General features: G+C 38.1%; 1 protein-coding gene across 1 annotated transcript in view; it reads right to left on the bottom strand.

Annotated features, from left to right (window-relative positions):
• The window catches only part of DNAH11 (dynein axonemal heavy chain 11), a 270,897-nt gene that overhangs the window by 81,422 nt on the left and 172,003 nt on the right, over positions 1–17,472 (bottom strand). The window contains exons 55-58 of the mRNA XM_019534456.1: positions 17,206–17,367; positions 7,419–7,652; positions 5,939–6,085; positions 2,152–2,265 (exon numbers count right to left, since the gene is read on the bottom strand). Of these exons, the coding sequence (XP_019390001.1) occupies positions 2,152–2,265; positions 5,939–6,085; positions 7,419–7,652; positions 17,206–17,367 (657 nt within the window). The remainder of the gene's footprint in view (positions 1–2,151; positions 2,266–5,938; positions 6,086–7,418; positions 7,653–17,205; positions 17,368–17,472) is intronic.

The following is a 17,472-nucleotide window of genomic DNA, read 5'->3' as shown; positions in this document are numbered from 1 at the left end:
TTGGTCAGACATGACCTGCCCACAACAAAGTCATGTTACCTATCCTTCAACATCATGCCTTCTGCCAGTCTCTCAAATGGACTTCTTGATAATTTTTCCAAAAATTTTACCCATTATTGAGGTGAAACTGACCAGCCTTTAGTTTCCCAGATCTTTCTTCCCCTTCTTAAAGACTGGCACCAATTGGCCCTTTTCCAGTCTTCCAGGACCTCTCCCGAGCACCATGAGTCTTTAAATATCTTCGCCAATGGTCCTGCAATGACTCCAGCCAATTCTCTCAGCACTCTTGGCTATAGTCCATCCAGTCCTGCTGACCTGAAGACATTCAGCTGCTCTAAGTGCTTTCTCACCACTTTGACACTGACCATTGGTTAGCAATTGCCTTCCCCCTTCCCCATATCCATCCAGTATTCGACCAGGTGGGCGACCACCATTTGTATGCAGGAACACCGATGCAAAGTATTCATTAAAGAGTTCAGTTTTCTCATGACTGTCTGTTACGAGCTGTCCTGTCCCATTCTGCAAGGGCCGCACATTTCTGCTCGTTTTTCTTCTTATCCCTGTGTACCTAAAGAAGGACTTATGGTCTTTGATTCTGGTTGCCAACCTGATCTCAGTCACTGCCCTTGACTTCCTTACCCTCTCCCTACACATACAGGTTATACTTTGTGCAGTCCTCCTTGGTGACTACTACTTGTTTTCACACTCCGTAAGCATCCTTTTTTCTTTTTTAAACACTCCTTGACTGTGGTAAGCCAAGAAGGCTTCCTGGCCCCTTTACCACCTTTCCTGCATATAGAAATGGACCTTTTCTGTGCTCTGAGGATCACTCCTTTGAGGAATGACCACCCTTCCTGAACTCCCTTCCCTTCCAGTCCCTCTTCCCTTAGGGTCTTTTCCACTATTTTCCTAAGCTCACTGAAGTTAGCCTTTCTGAAGTCAAGCACCTCTGCCCTATTGGCTGACTTCCCTGCCCTATGACAGATAGTGAATTCTATAATCTTACAATCACCGTATCTCCCAGATTACTTTCAATCCTCAGATCTCCCACCAGGTTGTCCCCTTTGGCTAAGACCAAATCCAGCAAAGCCTTCTCCCTGCTTGGCCTGTTTACCTTTTGTACTAAATAAAGTACTTCCACACAGGTCAAAAAGCTATGTGACCGGTCAGATCTAGTCAAGTGCTCCTTCCAGCAGATGTCAGGGTAATTGAGGTTACCCATGACAACCATGTCCCCTGAACATGCAGCCTGCATCAGTTCTCTGGAAAATTTCAGATCCAGCTCTTCTTGGTGTGGAGGGCCATCAAGTCCCCTTCTTGTCCCTCCTCTATCTTGACCTACAGGGTCTCAGGTTGAGCTTCTCTTGAACAAATTTGGATCTCTGAAGAGACATACCACTCCTTTACATAGAGAGCTACACCTCCTGCCTTCTTCCCTACCCAACACATTCTGTGCAGCTTATAGTCCTCTATGCATACAGCCCAGTCATGCTTGGCATCCCACCAGGTCTCCGCTATTCCGATGAGATCATATTCCCTATTTGCTACCAGGAGCGCTAGTTCCTCCTGCTTATTCCTCATACTCCTAGTATTAAGCCCCCTGTTGGTAATCCCCGGTTCCCTACTGCCCCAGTGTCATTCCAGCCTTTTGACACCTCTCTAACCACGCTCTCCATGTCCTTCCTGGTTGGCTGTCCCCCAGCTGGCATTCCCGTATACATACCCATCCCGTGACGAACCTAGTTTAAAGCCCTATATATTTGTTGAAGCTGAAGACTATTACACTATTTTTTTAGAATAGAAGCAAAAAATCTACACATCAATACTTCTGTTTTTCTTCTGGACACATGCACTTCTCAATCCCAAAACACACAACTCCCATGTCACAGTGGTGTCACACAGGAGTGTCATAGTACTGCCACACTTCCAGACATTCAGAACAACTCAAAAGATGCAGGTGCTTCTCCTTCCTATCTAAACTGCTTCAACAATCCCAGGGTCTTCAAACTCATTCCTGATCTTCCCTTTATTTTTATAGAAAATGTAATACCATGTAATATATAATCAATTGGCTGAGCAACTTAGTTTGTTTATATGCTTTAAAATGTGGAAAAGTTGTTCATAGTGATTAAACTGTCTTCTCGCTCTTACCTTATTAAGTGTATTTAGGGCTGCTGTTGCAGCCACTAAAGCAGGTTCAGCTTTCCTCAGGTCATCCTCACATTCTCTCTGTTTCAGAGATACTTCTGCTTGGATTGCTGCTACCTATTCAAACAAAGATTCTTAAAGTTTTACATGGACTTAAGGATCCAAATCTGGTCATAGTTGTTTAACCCTGAGACAGAGGTTTCTAATGTTGGTATATGCTTGTTTATATCAACTAGCAAGGGGGTTTTTTTGTTTTGATTTTTATAGTAATCATGTACAGCTCTTTCACACTGCAGGCTTCTTCTATACCTCCCCTAGACTGGATCTCTGCAAATAACGGGGGTTTCTTGTTGGTTTCAATCCCACCCTGGACAAAGAAATTAATTTTTTAAAAAGCATCAGTTTTGGGTATTTTGAAGAAATTGAAAAAAAAAAAAATGATTTTAGGTAGATGCAAAACATTTAATTTGACCTGCGAAGTGCTGCTTCCAAAACAAAACCCCTAAATATTGGAGCATTCTGATTATTTTCAAATATTTTTCCTCCCCCCCCGCCAAAAAAAGTTTCTTGCCAAATTTGATCTGAACTCACAAATACAAGCATCAAATTGCATTTTTCAGTACATTTAAGGTTTTGAGGGGGAAAAAACACCAGTCTGAAGCCTGATACAGAGTACAATATGCTTCTACAAAGGAAGAAAAGGGAGGAAGAGACAGTTGTGCTGATGCACAAGACAGCTGTGTTTATTTAATTTCAGTTGTTAATTTTTAAATTTAGTTCAATTGGAGCAACCTTCTCTGTGGATGTTCTTATTCTGGTTTGAGCTAAGAACAAGAATAAGCCACTATAAATTGAAATAAGTGTCCATACAAACTTTGTCACTGATATAACTAATCAAATCACTCAGGTTATATTACTGAAAATTTCTCATGCCAACAAGCCTCTATGAAGGGTTTCTATATCACTTGCATTTACATATTTGGGAGATTATTTGTACTTATTTTTAAGGATACATTGCCTAGGTTTAAAGTCAGTTATATGTAGTTTGGTGCCTTGTAACTCATGGGAAATAGCTTCTCACACATATTTCCTGTTAGGTCTTGCTTAAATGACATCTAATTACAGAGAAAGACAGTACTAGAACAATCAAGATACTAATATTTGCACTACAGTAGCAGTAAGAATCTAAAGACTTAACTAAAGCAGTTGTTTTTACAACAGTTTGCACTGGCAGCAACCCAGTATTTCCATTTATTATAGATATTTCCACACATGCATAGAAAACTGAAGAAACTAGCAAAACAGAAATAAATGGCATACAACATGCTGCCAGCCACTATTCAAAGTAAAGTCTAACAGTGGTCAGAGTTTTTAGGCTGGATTTTAGACTGAATATGTGATGGTAGATCTTACTGTGTTCACATTGCCTCTCTGAATCATGCTGAACTGTCCAAGTAAGCTACTGATACTGATGTTAATATATGGGAACAGACTATATGTTCTACAGTAGACAAGGCACACTAATTGACTGGAAAGAAGTACTTAGCTTTGTTAGTCTGAAGCCAGGCAGAAGGCAGGTAGAGGTGAGCAACTCCATCTGATGAAATGAGCTGTTGCTCACAAAAGCTTATGCATTTGATTTAGTTAGTCAACACCTGAGGGCTTCTGAGCCAAGGCTAAATTGCTAGGAAAGCTAGAAATAAGCAGTACAGTCCTATGCACAAGAAAATTGGACTTGTGAATGCGATGACTGAGGAAAACCATATAAATACAGATCATTGTATCAGCTGGGAGGTGTGGGGTGGAATAGCCAGTCAGTCTGGTTTCACCCTCTCATTCTACCAAAGAGATTTTGCTGTTCGCAGTACCGGCACTATGTTGGACTAGCATGGTGACCCTATTTTCTTTGCTTTGATTGGCTCCTTTAGCAGAAGGCAAAGCATATCACAATATGCATACATCTATAAGACCAGTCTGATATGACAGACTGATGTCACCAGAGAGTAACTGCAATAACCCACAAGCCAGCAGCAACTGTTACCAATCTTTAAAACTCAATATAAGCAACGGCCATAAGCAAATTCTTCTAGCCTTTTATGCAAACTTAAGAGTTATGCCATAGGTCTGGGCATCTAGACTAGATGACCTACTTATTCACTTCTTTATGGGCAGGGTATCACTCAAGGCAGCATCTGGGAAAAGCTTTAAAACTTAGCAAACTCTCAAAACTTCTAATTAAAAACCAATACAGAGGGAAAGCTAAACTAATTAAAAGAAGCATGATCAATTTTTATCAATTATGAAAAATATTCATGGTCTACTTAGCTAGAAAATGAATCCTTATTTGCAGAACCCTTTTTATATTAAACAAAATTAAAGGCTCGTATTAATGTTTAAAGCTATTTTAAAAAGTAGATGATTTATAGACTGACATAACCTAGAAAGATGCCATCAGCCCAATTAAAATTGTTTGGAAGAGCAATAAAGCAACTAAAGAGAGTATAGTCATTGTTAAAGGCATGAAGTCGTGCCTCAAGCCTGAAAAAATTGCCTAGAGGTGCGATTATCCCAGGATAATCATGCCATGTATTGTACTTAATTAAAATTACTTCATTAGGCAATTATGTTAAGGATATTCCCTGATGATCCTACTACATTCATTGGAAGCATTCAGGAAAATGACCCTTGAAAAATGATTGATGAGATCCTGAGCTTTCTAGTCCAATATACACAAATAAAACACCACTATTTGACTTTAAGCTTATTGTTGTATAAAAATTGGCATGTAACATTGGCATGTAAATTGGCATGTCAATTAACAGAATCTGGGGCAATACAAAAGTCCTAATAGAGTATCCATTCCTTTGTCTTCAGTGAAAGCAGAATAAGGCTGAAAGTTTGAGGGTGAAACAGCTAACTCATCACCACAAAAAAGTGAAAGGTTTGACACCTCACCTGACACAGTTACAACTTGAAGTTTTCATGGCCTGACACAAAAACGTCAAAATAATCAAGTGTTCTGAAATATTAGAAAACTCCTCTTTCTGGTGCTGATAATGGAAATTTGCTTGTCCTTCCCTAAAGTCTGGGGGAACTTAAATACATCTGTAGTTGCCACATGATATTAAAATATACTAGTGATATTTTTACTATAAACAGGGTGGCCTATTTGATGGTTTGTGGTTTTGATTCAGAATGAAACCCTTCATGAAACCTATTCATCACTGAAGGTTAACAGCAGAAGCAATTCTATCTTTTTAATAGTTAAATTAGTTACTTTCTTAAAGCTAAGCTGAATAGAGAAAAAAGCAATTTAGATGCTGCATTTGGCCAACACATCTTTAATACAGACTTTATTTCCAAATTTTGTATTCTAAAATAATTTTAATATAGGAAGGCAGTGGAATGGATGTCTATAATAATTAAGTCCTCTAATTTACCTAAAACCCCAAAGCCTTTATAAACCTGAAGTGCTCAGAGATGGCTCTATGACCTTTCCTATATTACAAATAGGCCTGATTCTCAAGATCCACATCCATTATATGCTTGAATGAGCTCAGTATTTATTGTTCTTTCATATCATTAAAAGAGCTAAAAGGTTGGGAAAATGCATAATGTAAAGAAAGGTCAAGTGGTAATCATGGTGTGAAATGCTGTTACATGTGTAAGTATAATAATTCTTTAGATTTTATGCTCCCTGGAGAGGAAGTTGTTCAAAACTCTTCACCTACAAAGGTTTATTTTGTGCTAAATATAGCTCAACAGCACTAAATGGTGGAATTAGGCTGACCTTCTGCTCTTCAGCATCAGCAATGGCCTTTTCCTGGCTCACTTTCTCAGTCTGAAGCCCTATCTTAGCAATCAAAGCTTCAGCATCTTGATTTCTCAGTTGCAGTTCTGCCTCTTGAGAGGCAAGTTTGGATTTTAGGTCCTCTACCTATAGTAAAATAAAGACAACATTATTTTGGAGCCATTGTTATTAGGTGTATTTCTAAAAGCTTATAAAACATGTATGTCCCCGTTCTATAAATGTATGATACTTGGATAAAAACTGGCATTGAAAACAAAGATCAAATAACATTTCAAAGTTCAACAGTAGCCACGCCTTATTTTCCATATTTACCTGTTGCGGTTTGTTTCCATACAGTAGCTCAATTTTTCTGGCTCGAAGAAGTTTGTTGATCTAACACATTATACAAAGCAATCTAACTACACCCACCAGAACTGTGCCCAAACACTAAGTCGTCCAGTTTCCGAGAGCCCAAAACCAGATGTCTCAACTCCTTGCCGCAGGGCCTGGCACTAATGCAACAATATAAGTAGCAGCAACAGGACATGTTGGAAAATGCTCAGCAATCACTTTGAAGCAATAACTCCAGTGGAGCCTTGCCAAGGGGTTTAGAGAAATTCAGGTATTGGTTAACAAAGGCCACCAGTTTGCTGTAAGAGCAATTTATCACCTGACAGGTCATATAAATATATCCAGGAACATATTTTCCATGGGTAAGGAAAATGTTTTTAAACACACACTTTCAGTTTTTCCTACCCCTCCAAGCATCTTATATGGTTGATATGATGGGATACACCATTAAGCAAAAAGAGATTCTGCCTAACCTGATATGGAGACTGATGCCAAATTTGAGAAAGAAAATTACTAGTGGGACTAAAACTCCAAGCCAGCAGAAGGTTGGAAGATTCTTTTTGTTTGCTAAAAATTGTTTAGGAGGAACCCTGAAACCATCCCACACTTCTTGACAATTCCTGGTAGTTACAAAACTTGCTGACTTCCCTGTGTTATAACTCAGAGAACCTTTACACTTAAAGCTCCTGAGGCACCAGGACACCTATATACCATTTGGTCTCCCAACAATGCTGTGCAAATACTGTACCTGTGGGATTTGAAATACTTCTATTTTATATATAGAACACTTTTGTTTTTAATAAATACATTGCAAGATTATGGCAATCCCACAGCAGATGCACGTAAACCCATTTCTCTTAAAAAATACCTTGAGACACTTTGAACTGGAAAGATACTAAATACAACTGAAGACATTTTCAAACATTAGGGAACTCCTGTATAGCATTGACTTTATATCCCAGAGCTAACTAGTCTAAAGAAAAAGTGTTGAGACATTTGTATATAAAGTTAGCAGCAATTATTGTGTAGGACTGAAAAAAAAATAGTTTCCTTAAAAAAGGGAAGATGTATGGGCAGAGGGGTCACAGAGAGAAATAATGTGAGTAACTTTCTTAATGTGACCGCTTACCTGAGAAGCTGTTGTTTTTAGCTTCTTAATGCCATTCATCAGGTGTTCCATGCGTTTGGATATCTGCTCACGTTTCTTCTCCAGAAAGATCTTATACAATGTTATTTGCTCCAGAAAACTTTTAGGAGTGGTATAGTTATATTGCCTCTCATTCTGATGATATTTTGCACTCAGGTCATTCACAGTGGTGTGGGCATATGCCATGAAATGGCAAATGGAATTCTGAATGTGTGGCTTAATGAAATATTGAGAGGAAAAGAAACACATGTAAACCCTATTGTGACAAAACAAACACTTTAAACACAGCTGTATACATCAGGTTAAATTACAAAACTAAGCAAGCATCACCACTGAGAATAATTTTCAGATCTGAATTCATAACATAACTCTGCCAGTGCATAATATTAAAATAAGCTAAATGATTCTCCTCCTCCAGTTTTTTAAAAAATGTAATAAATTCAATTTATTCAATTAGCTGGCAAGTCAATGTATGATTTCACTCCCGTAGAAGCTGCACACTACATATTTCACAACATATTTAAATGATTTTTAAGTATTCCAAAAAGCTAAAAGTCGTAAGAGATGAACACTATTGTTTCCTTAAATCTAGAGTTAATGTTCTAGGATTTGGACATTTTAATTTGGCAATCCTAAAAACCTAGTTTCAGGTCAAAATTAAAATAGAAGGCATGTCATAGTCTTGCTTTGACCCCACTGATCCCTAAAAGCCCCACTGCCATCATCCAGAATCTTATTCCTACTCAAAGCAAAAGGAATTACACCACTGACTTGAATCAAATAGGATTGGGGTTCATGAGGGAGTACTTCAGAAGCTCTCAGTTCTTATGTCACTGATTTGCTGAAGGCCAGTGATAATACTCACATTTACTGGAGCAGGAATCAGGTTAGACAATGCTGAGAAGCTTAAAAATCGCATGCTATGTGTCTGCATTAAAACTACTATAAAGATTTGTGGAAGAAGCAAGGTTTTTTGGTAATACTTGTTACAGGACCAACAGTATAGTTCTTTCTACTCTGGATCCTGACATTGTTTTTCTGGACCAGTGAAAACTATGTAAATTATACCAGAGCAAATATGCCATGTGTCCAGGTCCTTAAAGCCCCACCCAATGCCTACTGAAGTCAAAGGAACTTTTTCACTGATTTCAGTTGGTACTATATTAGATAGTCAATCAATTATTTCATGTATGTTGAAGTCAGCTTCATTAGTTTGGCTGGAGTGTGTTGTCTTCACCCACTTGGTGTTAAGTGGAGAAGAAGGGAGGATTTCAAAGGAAGTTTCAAAGGAAAGTCTTTGAGTTCATTTAATTCCTACTGTTTCAAAATAAAACCTGCTCATAACAGTCTTACTTTGATTTAGAACACTGTTCACCGGGAGAAAGCCAGGAATAGAAAGCTCATGAGAATTAGTCACGAGCTTTATTTTTTTTTTAAATACAAAATTTAAGAATATGAAGTGTACACATGCATGAATACAGGCAGTTCCCGGACTTATGACACAATTGGTTCCTGAAAACTGCGTTATTAAGTCGAAACATCGTAACTCGGAACCAATTTTTTCATAGGAAACAAGGTTATAAATGGGGGATTGGGTCCTGAACCAAGGCCTGATACCCTATTTTCACCAAAAATACCCCAGGATCTTGTATTTATCAATTATAGATGAGTAACATAGCTACATTAATGTATTTATATTGTAAATAGCAGTCATTGATTTGGAAGGACTTCTTTGAGGTGATTTTGCTGGACTTTTTGAAAGGCTCTTGGTTGGACTTTTTGAAGGGCTCTTGGCTGCAGTCTTTTCAGGAGTCTTGGCTGCAGATTTTTCTGTTGTCTTGTCTGCTTTCTTAAGTAAAGTGTCCAAGGAAGTTTACACAGATGTTCTCCAGGGAGATGAGCGACACAGCGAACTTGTTCGCTTGCGTGGTGTTGCATCGGATCAAGCATTGTAAAGTCAAAACTGACGTCAAAGTTGAAACAGGGTCAAGTTATAAATGTTGTAAGTGCAAAACATTGCAACTCAAAACGTTGTAAGTTGAGGACTGCCTGTACACTCATGTATAAGACTAAGGAAAAGTATTTCACTGTTTAAACTCACTCCCCTCTATTACATATAAAAATGAACAGATAAAAATGCTGCTAAGATGACTTAAGTCCATTGTTGTAACTAACTTCCATTTTGTCCTCTATGACTTCTAACATACTTAACTTTATAATTTGTGGAGTCACATCTCCCTCATTTTAATGATTATTTATTGCATTCTGTACAAGATGAACCCAGTTCAATTAATCAAGGGAAGCCTAAAAATCAATTAATATGAATTAAATGAGCTACACCAACTCTTAGGAAAGTCACACATAATTTACCAAAGCATTGTCAATAATGCTTAGAGATCTTTTGGAAAATTGCTCATGAGTAGTTGTTGATGCAGTTAAACGTTTCAAGCCTACATCATTAATATTACAATCAGGCTGGTGCAGATAGACTTACAATTTTTCTCAGTAAGAAACCTCATTACTTTTCAAGGCTTTTAAAGCAAGCTTAAAAAAATACCAGCTTCATTACTGACTGCAACAACAGACATTAGAAGTAAGGACCTAATACAGAAATTACTGCAAAGGGGGAGAGCTGAACTATACTGTCTTTAAAAATTGTAAGTGAATAACAACTTGGACATCCTTTGTTAGCATAAAGGTGGCACAATCCAGCCAATATCAAGTAAAAGACAAATCTGTTTTAAAGGGAGGCTGGACAGCAGAAATAAACATTTTAGGCACATTTGAACAATACAGCCTCAAACAGAAATTTGTTTCAGTCTCTTTCTTTTTAAATGTCTATTATGCCCACGAACTTTACAGTAGAGGTGACCTTCCTGGCCAAAGACACCCTTCTTACATTCGAACTGGCTGGTACCCAGTCATGATCCTTATGAGAAGTCTCTACTCAGCAATACTGAAAAGCACTCTAACAACAGTTTCATTTGTAAATCTGTGAGGGAAGAAGTGGGTTCCGGTAGAGCTGGAAGTGGCCTGAGACAACTTGTCTCAATGGGGCAAAATAACTATTGTTATCAAGCTTAACAAAATGGCACAGCATGGGAGACATGCCGAGCCAGAGAGCAGCTGGTTGTAATTCACACTGTTTTTCAGAAAACACTAATCGTTCCCGAACAGACCTCTTTGATGATTGGTCTTCCCTGCATTTTCAATTTGTCACTTTCTCTTATGATAAGGTCAGCAGTGACAGCACTTCCTGACATTAACAGCTGTGGCTTTTAAAAGGGTCATTGTGGAACTACTAATTGCAGTAATTTCATTAGCATAAATTATTTATTCTGCCATTCATTTATCTCCAGGTTTTTTTTGTAATACTACATTGTATTTTTCAATATAAGCCCATTCAAGGATTCAGCCAAAGAAAATTATTATTGCTAATTTGGCCTTCTTTATTTAAAAAACCACAGTTAATACCATGAAAAAAACTGATTTAACTGCCAAGCACTCAGAAATATAAAGAGGGAATGAACCTATGCTTCAGATAAGTTTGTTTTAAGTCAAATATATTCCATATGCCTAAAGAAGACTGGACTGTGAGTTTGCATCCAATTAAAATAAAGAAAAAAGGACCAGTTTAGGGTTGTTGGTTTTTTAACCCTCTTTACTCCCAGTGCATCGAGAAAACCACTTTACTTCAGACTGTAGAGTACTGGCTTTCATTCATGCATGGTTTCTACTGAAGTTGAGGAGTTTTCCACAAATAAGTCCATGTATTGCTTTCCTTAGATTCTAAATCCTTCATTGCCAAACCAGCTATTCAGCCTTCTGACTATAGAACTCAGCTTTTGGCAACAAGCACCATTAGCTGAAATTACATCAAGCAAACAGCAGAAATAAGAGATGCCCCAGAACTGCTTGATTGTGTAATTGAGGCAGTTATCAAAACAGAGAGGGAAACCTTCCCTTTGTTAGTTTTTGGAACCAGGCAGGACAGTTATTTCCAGCTGCATTTCATCATACATTAAATTGAGTTTCACTGTATCTCTTAAATACAGTGAGTACATTAAAGAATGGCAGCATATTTTCTTAAAGTGTATACTTTAGTATGGAGCCTCTAGTACTAAGGTACAAGAGTTCACAGCAGTAGAACTTCAGAAGAGAGCAGAAATTTGTTTTGTTCACCAATTACTGATTCTCTTACTCCAAGTTGTCTGTTAAGATGTGAATACAGTTGGTTGTAGGAAGCAAAGATTAGGTATCAGATGGCGGTTAAACCCTTTAAATAGGGTATACATATTATATGCTTCTAAGGTGTGAGTTTTAGAGTATTATTCCAGTCCCAAATGAAGGGTATATTTACATAACATAATACCCTGTTGTCAAGAGATACCCTGAGAGGCAGTGTATAATAGCTAAGTGCAACCAGAGTGCGGTGTTAACACAGCCATACTGCTTCCAGTATCCAAAATAGCTTATTGCATTTTATCATAAAGACGCACCCAAAAGTTGTACAAATCAAGCCCAATACTAAGCATTTAAATATCAATATTGCTACACAGGGATCTTCTTACAGATTGTGTGTGAAAGCACGTGCATCAATTTGTGTTTAATTTTTTTAAAGGGAAAATAATGCCCACCAAAATTCATGGTACTACTAGAATCCTAGAAAAGTAAGGTTAGAAGGGACTTCAGGAGGTCATCTATACCTCTGCTCAAGGCAGAACCATCCCTATCTAAGCCATCCTATAGAAGTGTTTCTCTAAACTGTTTTTAAAACTGCATGAACAACTCTTATCCACAACTTCCAGGCATGGTACACAAAGACACCAAGAACACCCTAACATGCCACAGATAAATCATGGGAACAAGGGCACTGTCAGTGTCCTGCCACTGCAAAGAGAGGAAGTTGTTTGTTATAATACACTTGAGAGATGCATGGAAGAGGATTGTGAATTTTAATCTCTTTTATCCTTCGTTATTGTATAGCATGACCAACATCTTCCAGCTGAAAAGCCAAATAATTTGTGATTGGTTACAGCAACTTCCAGGAAAGCATCCAGACTGGATGCAAAGACTTTAAGAGGTAAGGAAGTGACCATTTCCCCTGGTGGTTGGTCCACTGAAAATCTCTCACAGTGTTAAAAATGTGCTTTCTCTCTAATCTGAGTTTGTCTGGGTTCACCTTTTATCTACTGGTTCTTGTGATGCCTTTTTCTGCTACATTAAAGAACTGTTCAGTATCCACTATTTTCTTACCTTTAAGGTTTCTATAAGCCATTACAAGTCACCATTCTGTTTTCCTTTAATAAATTAAATAGTTTTTTAAGTCTTTTATTGTCAGGGATGTTCTCCCCTAAACTTTTGAAGCTCTCTATAGTACTTAAGATGCTTTATAAAAATGCTAAACTGTACGCAATATTCCAGTGGCAGTCTCACCAATGCTGTATAGAGAGGTATAACTGCCTCCCTACTCTACTTCTTTTTATGCAGCCAAGGTTCCCAGAAGCCCTGTGTGCTAATGTCATACTCAGAACTCATGCTCAGTTGTTTGCCCATTGTCATCCCCCCCTTTTAAATCACTTTCCAGGACTTGAGCATAATCTGCAGGTTTGTTGCCAAAAATGTGTACACTTAAGTGTGTTAAAGCACATTTTATCTAAATGGGCCTAGCTTCCTCGACAACCGGTGGAGTACCCATAATGGATGAAAATCATAATTCAAAATACAGAGAAAGGCTGAAAGGCTGTGGCTTGAGAGAAGGGTTAGTGTAAGTCCAGGCTTAGTTCATATGAAGTTCTGTGCTTATGCTTCCAACGTGACTGAACATGCTGCGGGTGTTGGTGGGGTGAGGGGCTGGGAGTGGTACATCCTGGGATAACTGTAGAATGTAAATTGCTCATTTTATCTCTATGCTGTAGACTGAAGTTACCATAACATGAGCTAGGTAGGACAGCCCAGGAGTTAACCCTCACCTGAAATGGCATAAACTCTGAGACACTCAGAGGGCATGAGTCAACAGGCTTTAACATGTGGACACTGGTGTTTTAAATGCCTAACATGTAATTTCACCCTTACTACCTTCTTGGGGTAAAATTCTGACCCTATCTGCCTTTGGGTTCAAACTTTCATTGGCTTCAGTGGGTCCAGGATTTCTGTCTAGCAGTGAATAAAAATCTTGTTTTCTCTCAACCTGTAGATAGATACAGTCTAAACTTTAAATTGTTGCCATAATCCATTTTTTCACCAGCTCAGTCTGAATTGTTTCCTGTTTCATTTTTCTAAGGGAATTTGAGCAGTAAACCCAGCAGATTATTTTTACAGGGGCTGTGATATTCTACCGGTATGATTTTTTCCCCTTCTTTCAAATGTTTTATGGCGCTTTTTCCAATTCACTTTCACATTAAAGCCTTTGGTTTTATGGGTGTTTTTCATTACTAAAGCTTTTGTAATTCTTAAAACCATCTGAGGCGATTAAAAAGTACAGCATAAGCTATACTAATAAGATAATCACTTAACTGTAGATGCGGTATTCCTCTTCATAAAGTATTGGATGGTATTGTCAGATTCTATACTAAAAGTCTGGGCACAAATGAGCTGTGGCTAAACAGTTCCTTCTACTAAATGGAAAAAGAATACTTAAATATCTAAAATGAAGCAAATGAAATTATCCATGTAACACAGAAGTGCTACAAAGAAAATAACCCACCCATAAATCTTCAGCTAACAAAAGAGGATGACAGACAGACAGTAGCTCAGAATCTTCATTTTTTAGGGTGGTCCTCTACTATCGTGTTTCCCTTGTTCTCTTGATATCCTAAAACACCTTTGCTGTGCCTTTTACTTTCTATTCCTCCTGATCATTCTTGCTTCATTTTTTCTACTTCTCCTCAGACACTCTTTGCTGACTTTTCTGCATATCTTGCTTGTCTTTCTGATTCAGCTCTGTTTTGCTTTTTTCTTCCTTACTTGTCTTTTTTTTTTGGGGGGGGGGGTGAAGGGTGTTAATCATAATTGTGTTATATTCTCCTTTCTTTTACAGGATCACCTCTGTTCCAAGTCCACCTACAAATCCTCCTCTCATTCTGCTGTTGGTCTTTTTGCACTCTTTCCATGCTAGTCTTAATCCACAGCCCCTATAAAAATAATCAGTGATCTAGATTGTCTCATATGACAAATATTGCTCTGAGATGACAGTGAGAAAACACAGAATCTGAAGTCTGATTACAATAAAGTGTCAAATTATTTTGTCTATTTTGGTAGTTTCTATTTATTTCAGTATTAGACAACTAAACTGGAAAAATATTTATTTAGGGCCAGTTATGCACTCTTGTACACCTGTGGAGAAGGGAATCACACATACATGTACATTTTCATATGTCAATGAATTATGAATTTTTCCTACATCTCCAAGACACAACCTGTAACAACAGTATTTTTAACACAGAGTCAGTTAAAAGCCTTAATATTAAAATGCCTAAATTGCTTCAGTTGTATTCTCAATGAAGTAAGTTCAAAAATTTAATGAACAGTTCTTCATATAATCATTTTTACTCCTTTGAACTAAATGGGAATATGCAAGTTGCTAATGCAATAAAAAAACCCCACACGTTCAAGATTTCCACACTACTCTAAATATTTCACAAAGTATTAAAATACAGAACGTTTATTTTGGGTGTGATAATTATAAAGCAGGAAGGATTTCTAAGTGTATCTCTCTCTTGCTGTCAGAATCCTATAGGAGGCATCAGTATACCACTGGAGAGCAGGGCACAGCAAACAGTGATGTGAAACATTAAGACTGGAACTGAAGCAAGTCCCTCTATGACCAGTAGATGTCATTGGTCACTCTTGATATCAAAGCAGGCTTGTCACTGATCTCTGTCAATGGTGTGAGAGGTAAAGACTGTTATTATTTTTAATAATTCTGTATTGTAATTTTTTTATTAGAACATGAATGCTGTGAATATATCAGCCTCTTACACTAAAGGAAGAGATTATTCCTCCTTCAGGCTTTTGAACTGATCATTAAAGTTCATCACAGAAAGCAGGTATCTGTTACTATCACAGAATGAATCCTGTGCAAAATCGTTGCCTCTTTCCCAAAAGTATTACCTCAATTACATATAACTACTTCTACAAGATCTTTTCAAAGAGGTTTCTTACCTGTTGCCACTGCCCAACCTTCAGTTGCAACTTTCGTCATCCCCACCGGGTTCAGTTGCTTAGAAACAAACCCTCTCTATGAGGTTTTTCTTTCTGCCAAGGGAGAACTGACTCAAGATGCAAAGCTCTTCGTCTGGCACTTTTGAAATCTTGTGCCAGTTCTAATCACTGCAGATTCTTCAATCTACACCACCCCAGCAGTGATAAAACTACAATTCCCTCAAAGTCAGGGTTGCTACATGCTGGTTGCCACACTAGACAGACCTAAAACCAAAATTTCCTTACATCTTAATGGTTTTTAAATGAAACTATATATTACTGTTCTCTCCATACTAACTTTCAACACACATTAGTTTCTACCTGTTAAAGCTATTCACTTGTGTGGGGTGACAGAATCCTGTCTAATTCTATCTTGACAGAGCTGCATGTAGAAACCGGTATACCTGTCCTTGACTCTGCTGAAAGTCCCTTACCTTCATAGTGAGAAAATGCACTTAAATGGCATTAAAAAAAAAGAAAAGAAGTGAGAATCACAAACCTGTCAAGGTGAACAGCGAGAGGATCACTGTACAAAAACCCAGTTCCTCCCTCCACCCCTACATTTAAAGTGGAATATTTTCAGAATTTCTAGGCAAGCATAATCATCTTTACTGGTTTAATGAGAACTGTACAGTAACAAGAACTTTTAATAATAGGAATTTAATTGGTATTAGGTTATCTATTTTTTCACAGCGGTTTCTGCCATTGGTACCAGTAATGTTGTTAGACAGCTATATGCCATCAGGTCATGATCAAGCTGAAGGAGGGATGTAAACAAGCCAGCCCCCAAAGGGGACTATCAGTGTCCTTTGAAAGTCTTTTATTTAGCAGCTTCTTCCTTTTTCTATTAATCCCCAGAGAAAATACTGGGGAAAAACTGGAACATGCAAACAAACAAAAAAACCGCCACAGGAGTAATCGCTCGCCACAGGAATAATTTTTAACCTCTTTTTGGACTGAAAGCTTACAAGAACATATATTGGAATGTGATTTATTTTCCAGGAAAGTTTCAAATGCTAACTTCTGTTGGATGGATACTTTCAGTACTGTTATTTTAAACTGGTGACTGCACTGCATATGCAGCTGCTAGGAAGATTTCAACCTGTCCAAAAATTCGGAGAGGAGAAAACTGGAAACTTGGATGAGATAAAAATTCAAGTTGAAAAGTTCAATATTTGGACCAAATTACTGATGGCAGTAACTACAACTATAGGGTTAAACTATACGGTTTATAGGGTTAAATAATCCCATTACATGGGGGAATCCTATGCCTATAGGATCTCAAATAGTCCAGATTCTGTGAGGAATGCAGAACAGTGACTTGCATGATTTGTTTTTCTTTGCTACCCCCTCTCTTGCTGGATTGCTCTCTAACTTCTGCTGAGGGAATGGGGAGTGACATGTCACAGAAATGCAGTCAGTAGCTGGGGTGAGCTTTATAACCTTTAAAGGAAGACAAATATGCAAAGGCATAAAAAGGAAATTGTTTTTCTAGCTTATTCAGTTATTGATCTTTCGGAGATCTCTGTTGCTTTCCCATATGACTGACGAGCTTGAAACTCTGTACCTCAATCCCCTCTGTTTCTTCAATGAACCTCCTGCTGACGGAGTGCAGGGCCTCCTGCGGCCACTCATGAAACCAGTCAATAGCTGTGCAGTTAACTATGGCTGGGAACTTCCGAGCTCTAACTCTCAGCATGGAGCCAACTGGAGAGAAGCACAAAATGATCTGCGGAGATGAAGAGGGAAAAGAGAGAGTAAAGAATTACATGGCAAGTGGAAGCGATCAAAGGAAGGAACGTAGCAAACCATGGCATTGAGCCATTTCAAGTGA

Source organism: Crocodylus porosus, unplaced genomic scaffold, assembly GCF_001723895.1.
Source record: "Crocodylus porosus isolate Cpor-Errol unplaced genomic scaffold, CroPor_comp1, whole genome shotgun sequence".
Taxonomy (NCBI): Eukaryota; Metazoa; Chordata; order Crocodylia; family Crocodylidae; genus Crocodylus; species Crocodylus porosus.
This window is presented reverse-complemented; position numbering and strand designations above follow the sequence as displayed.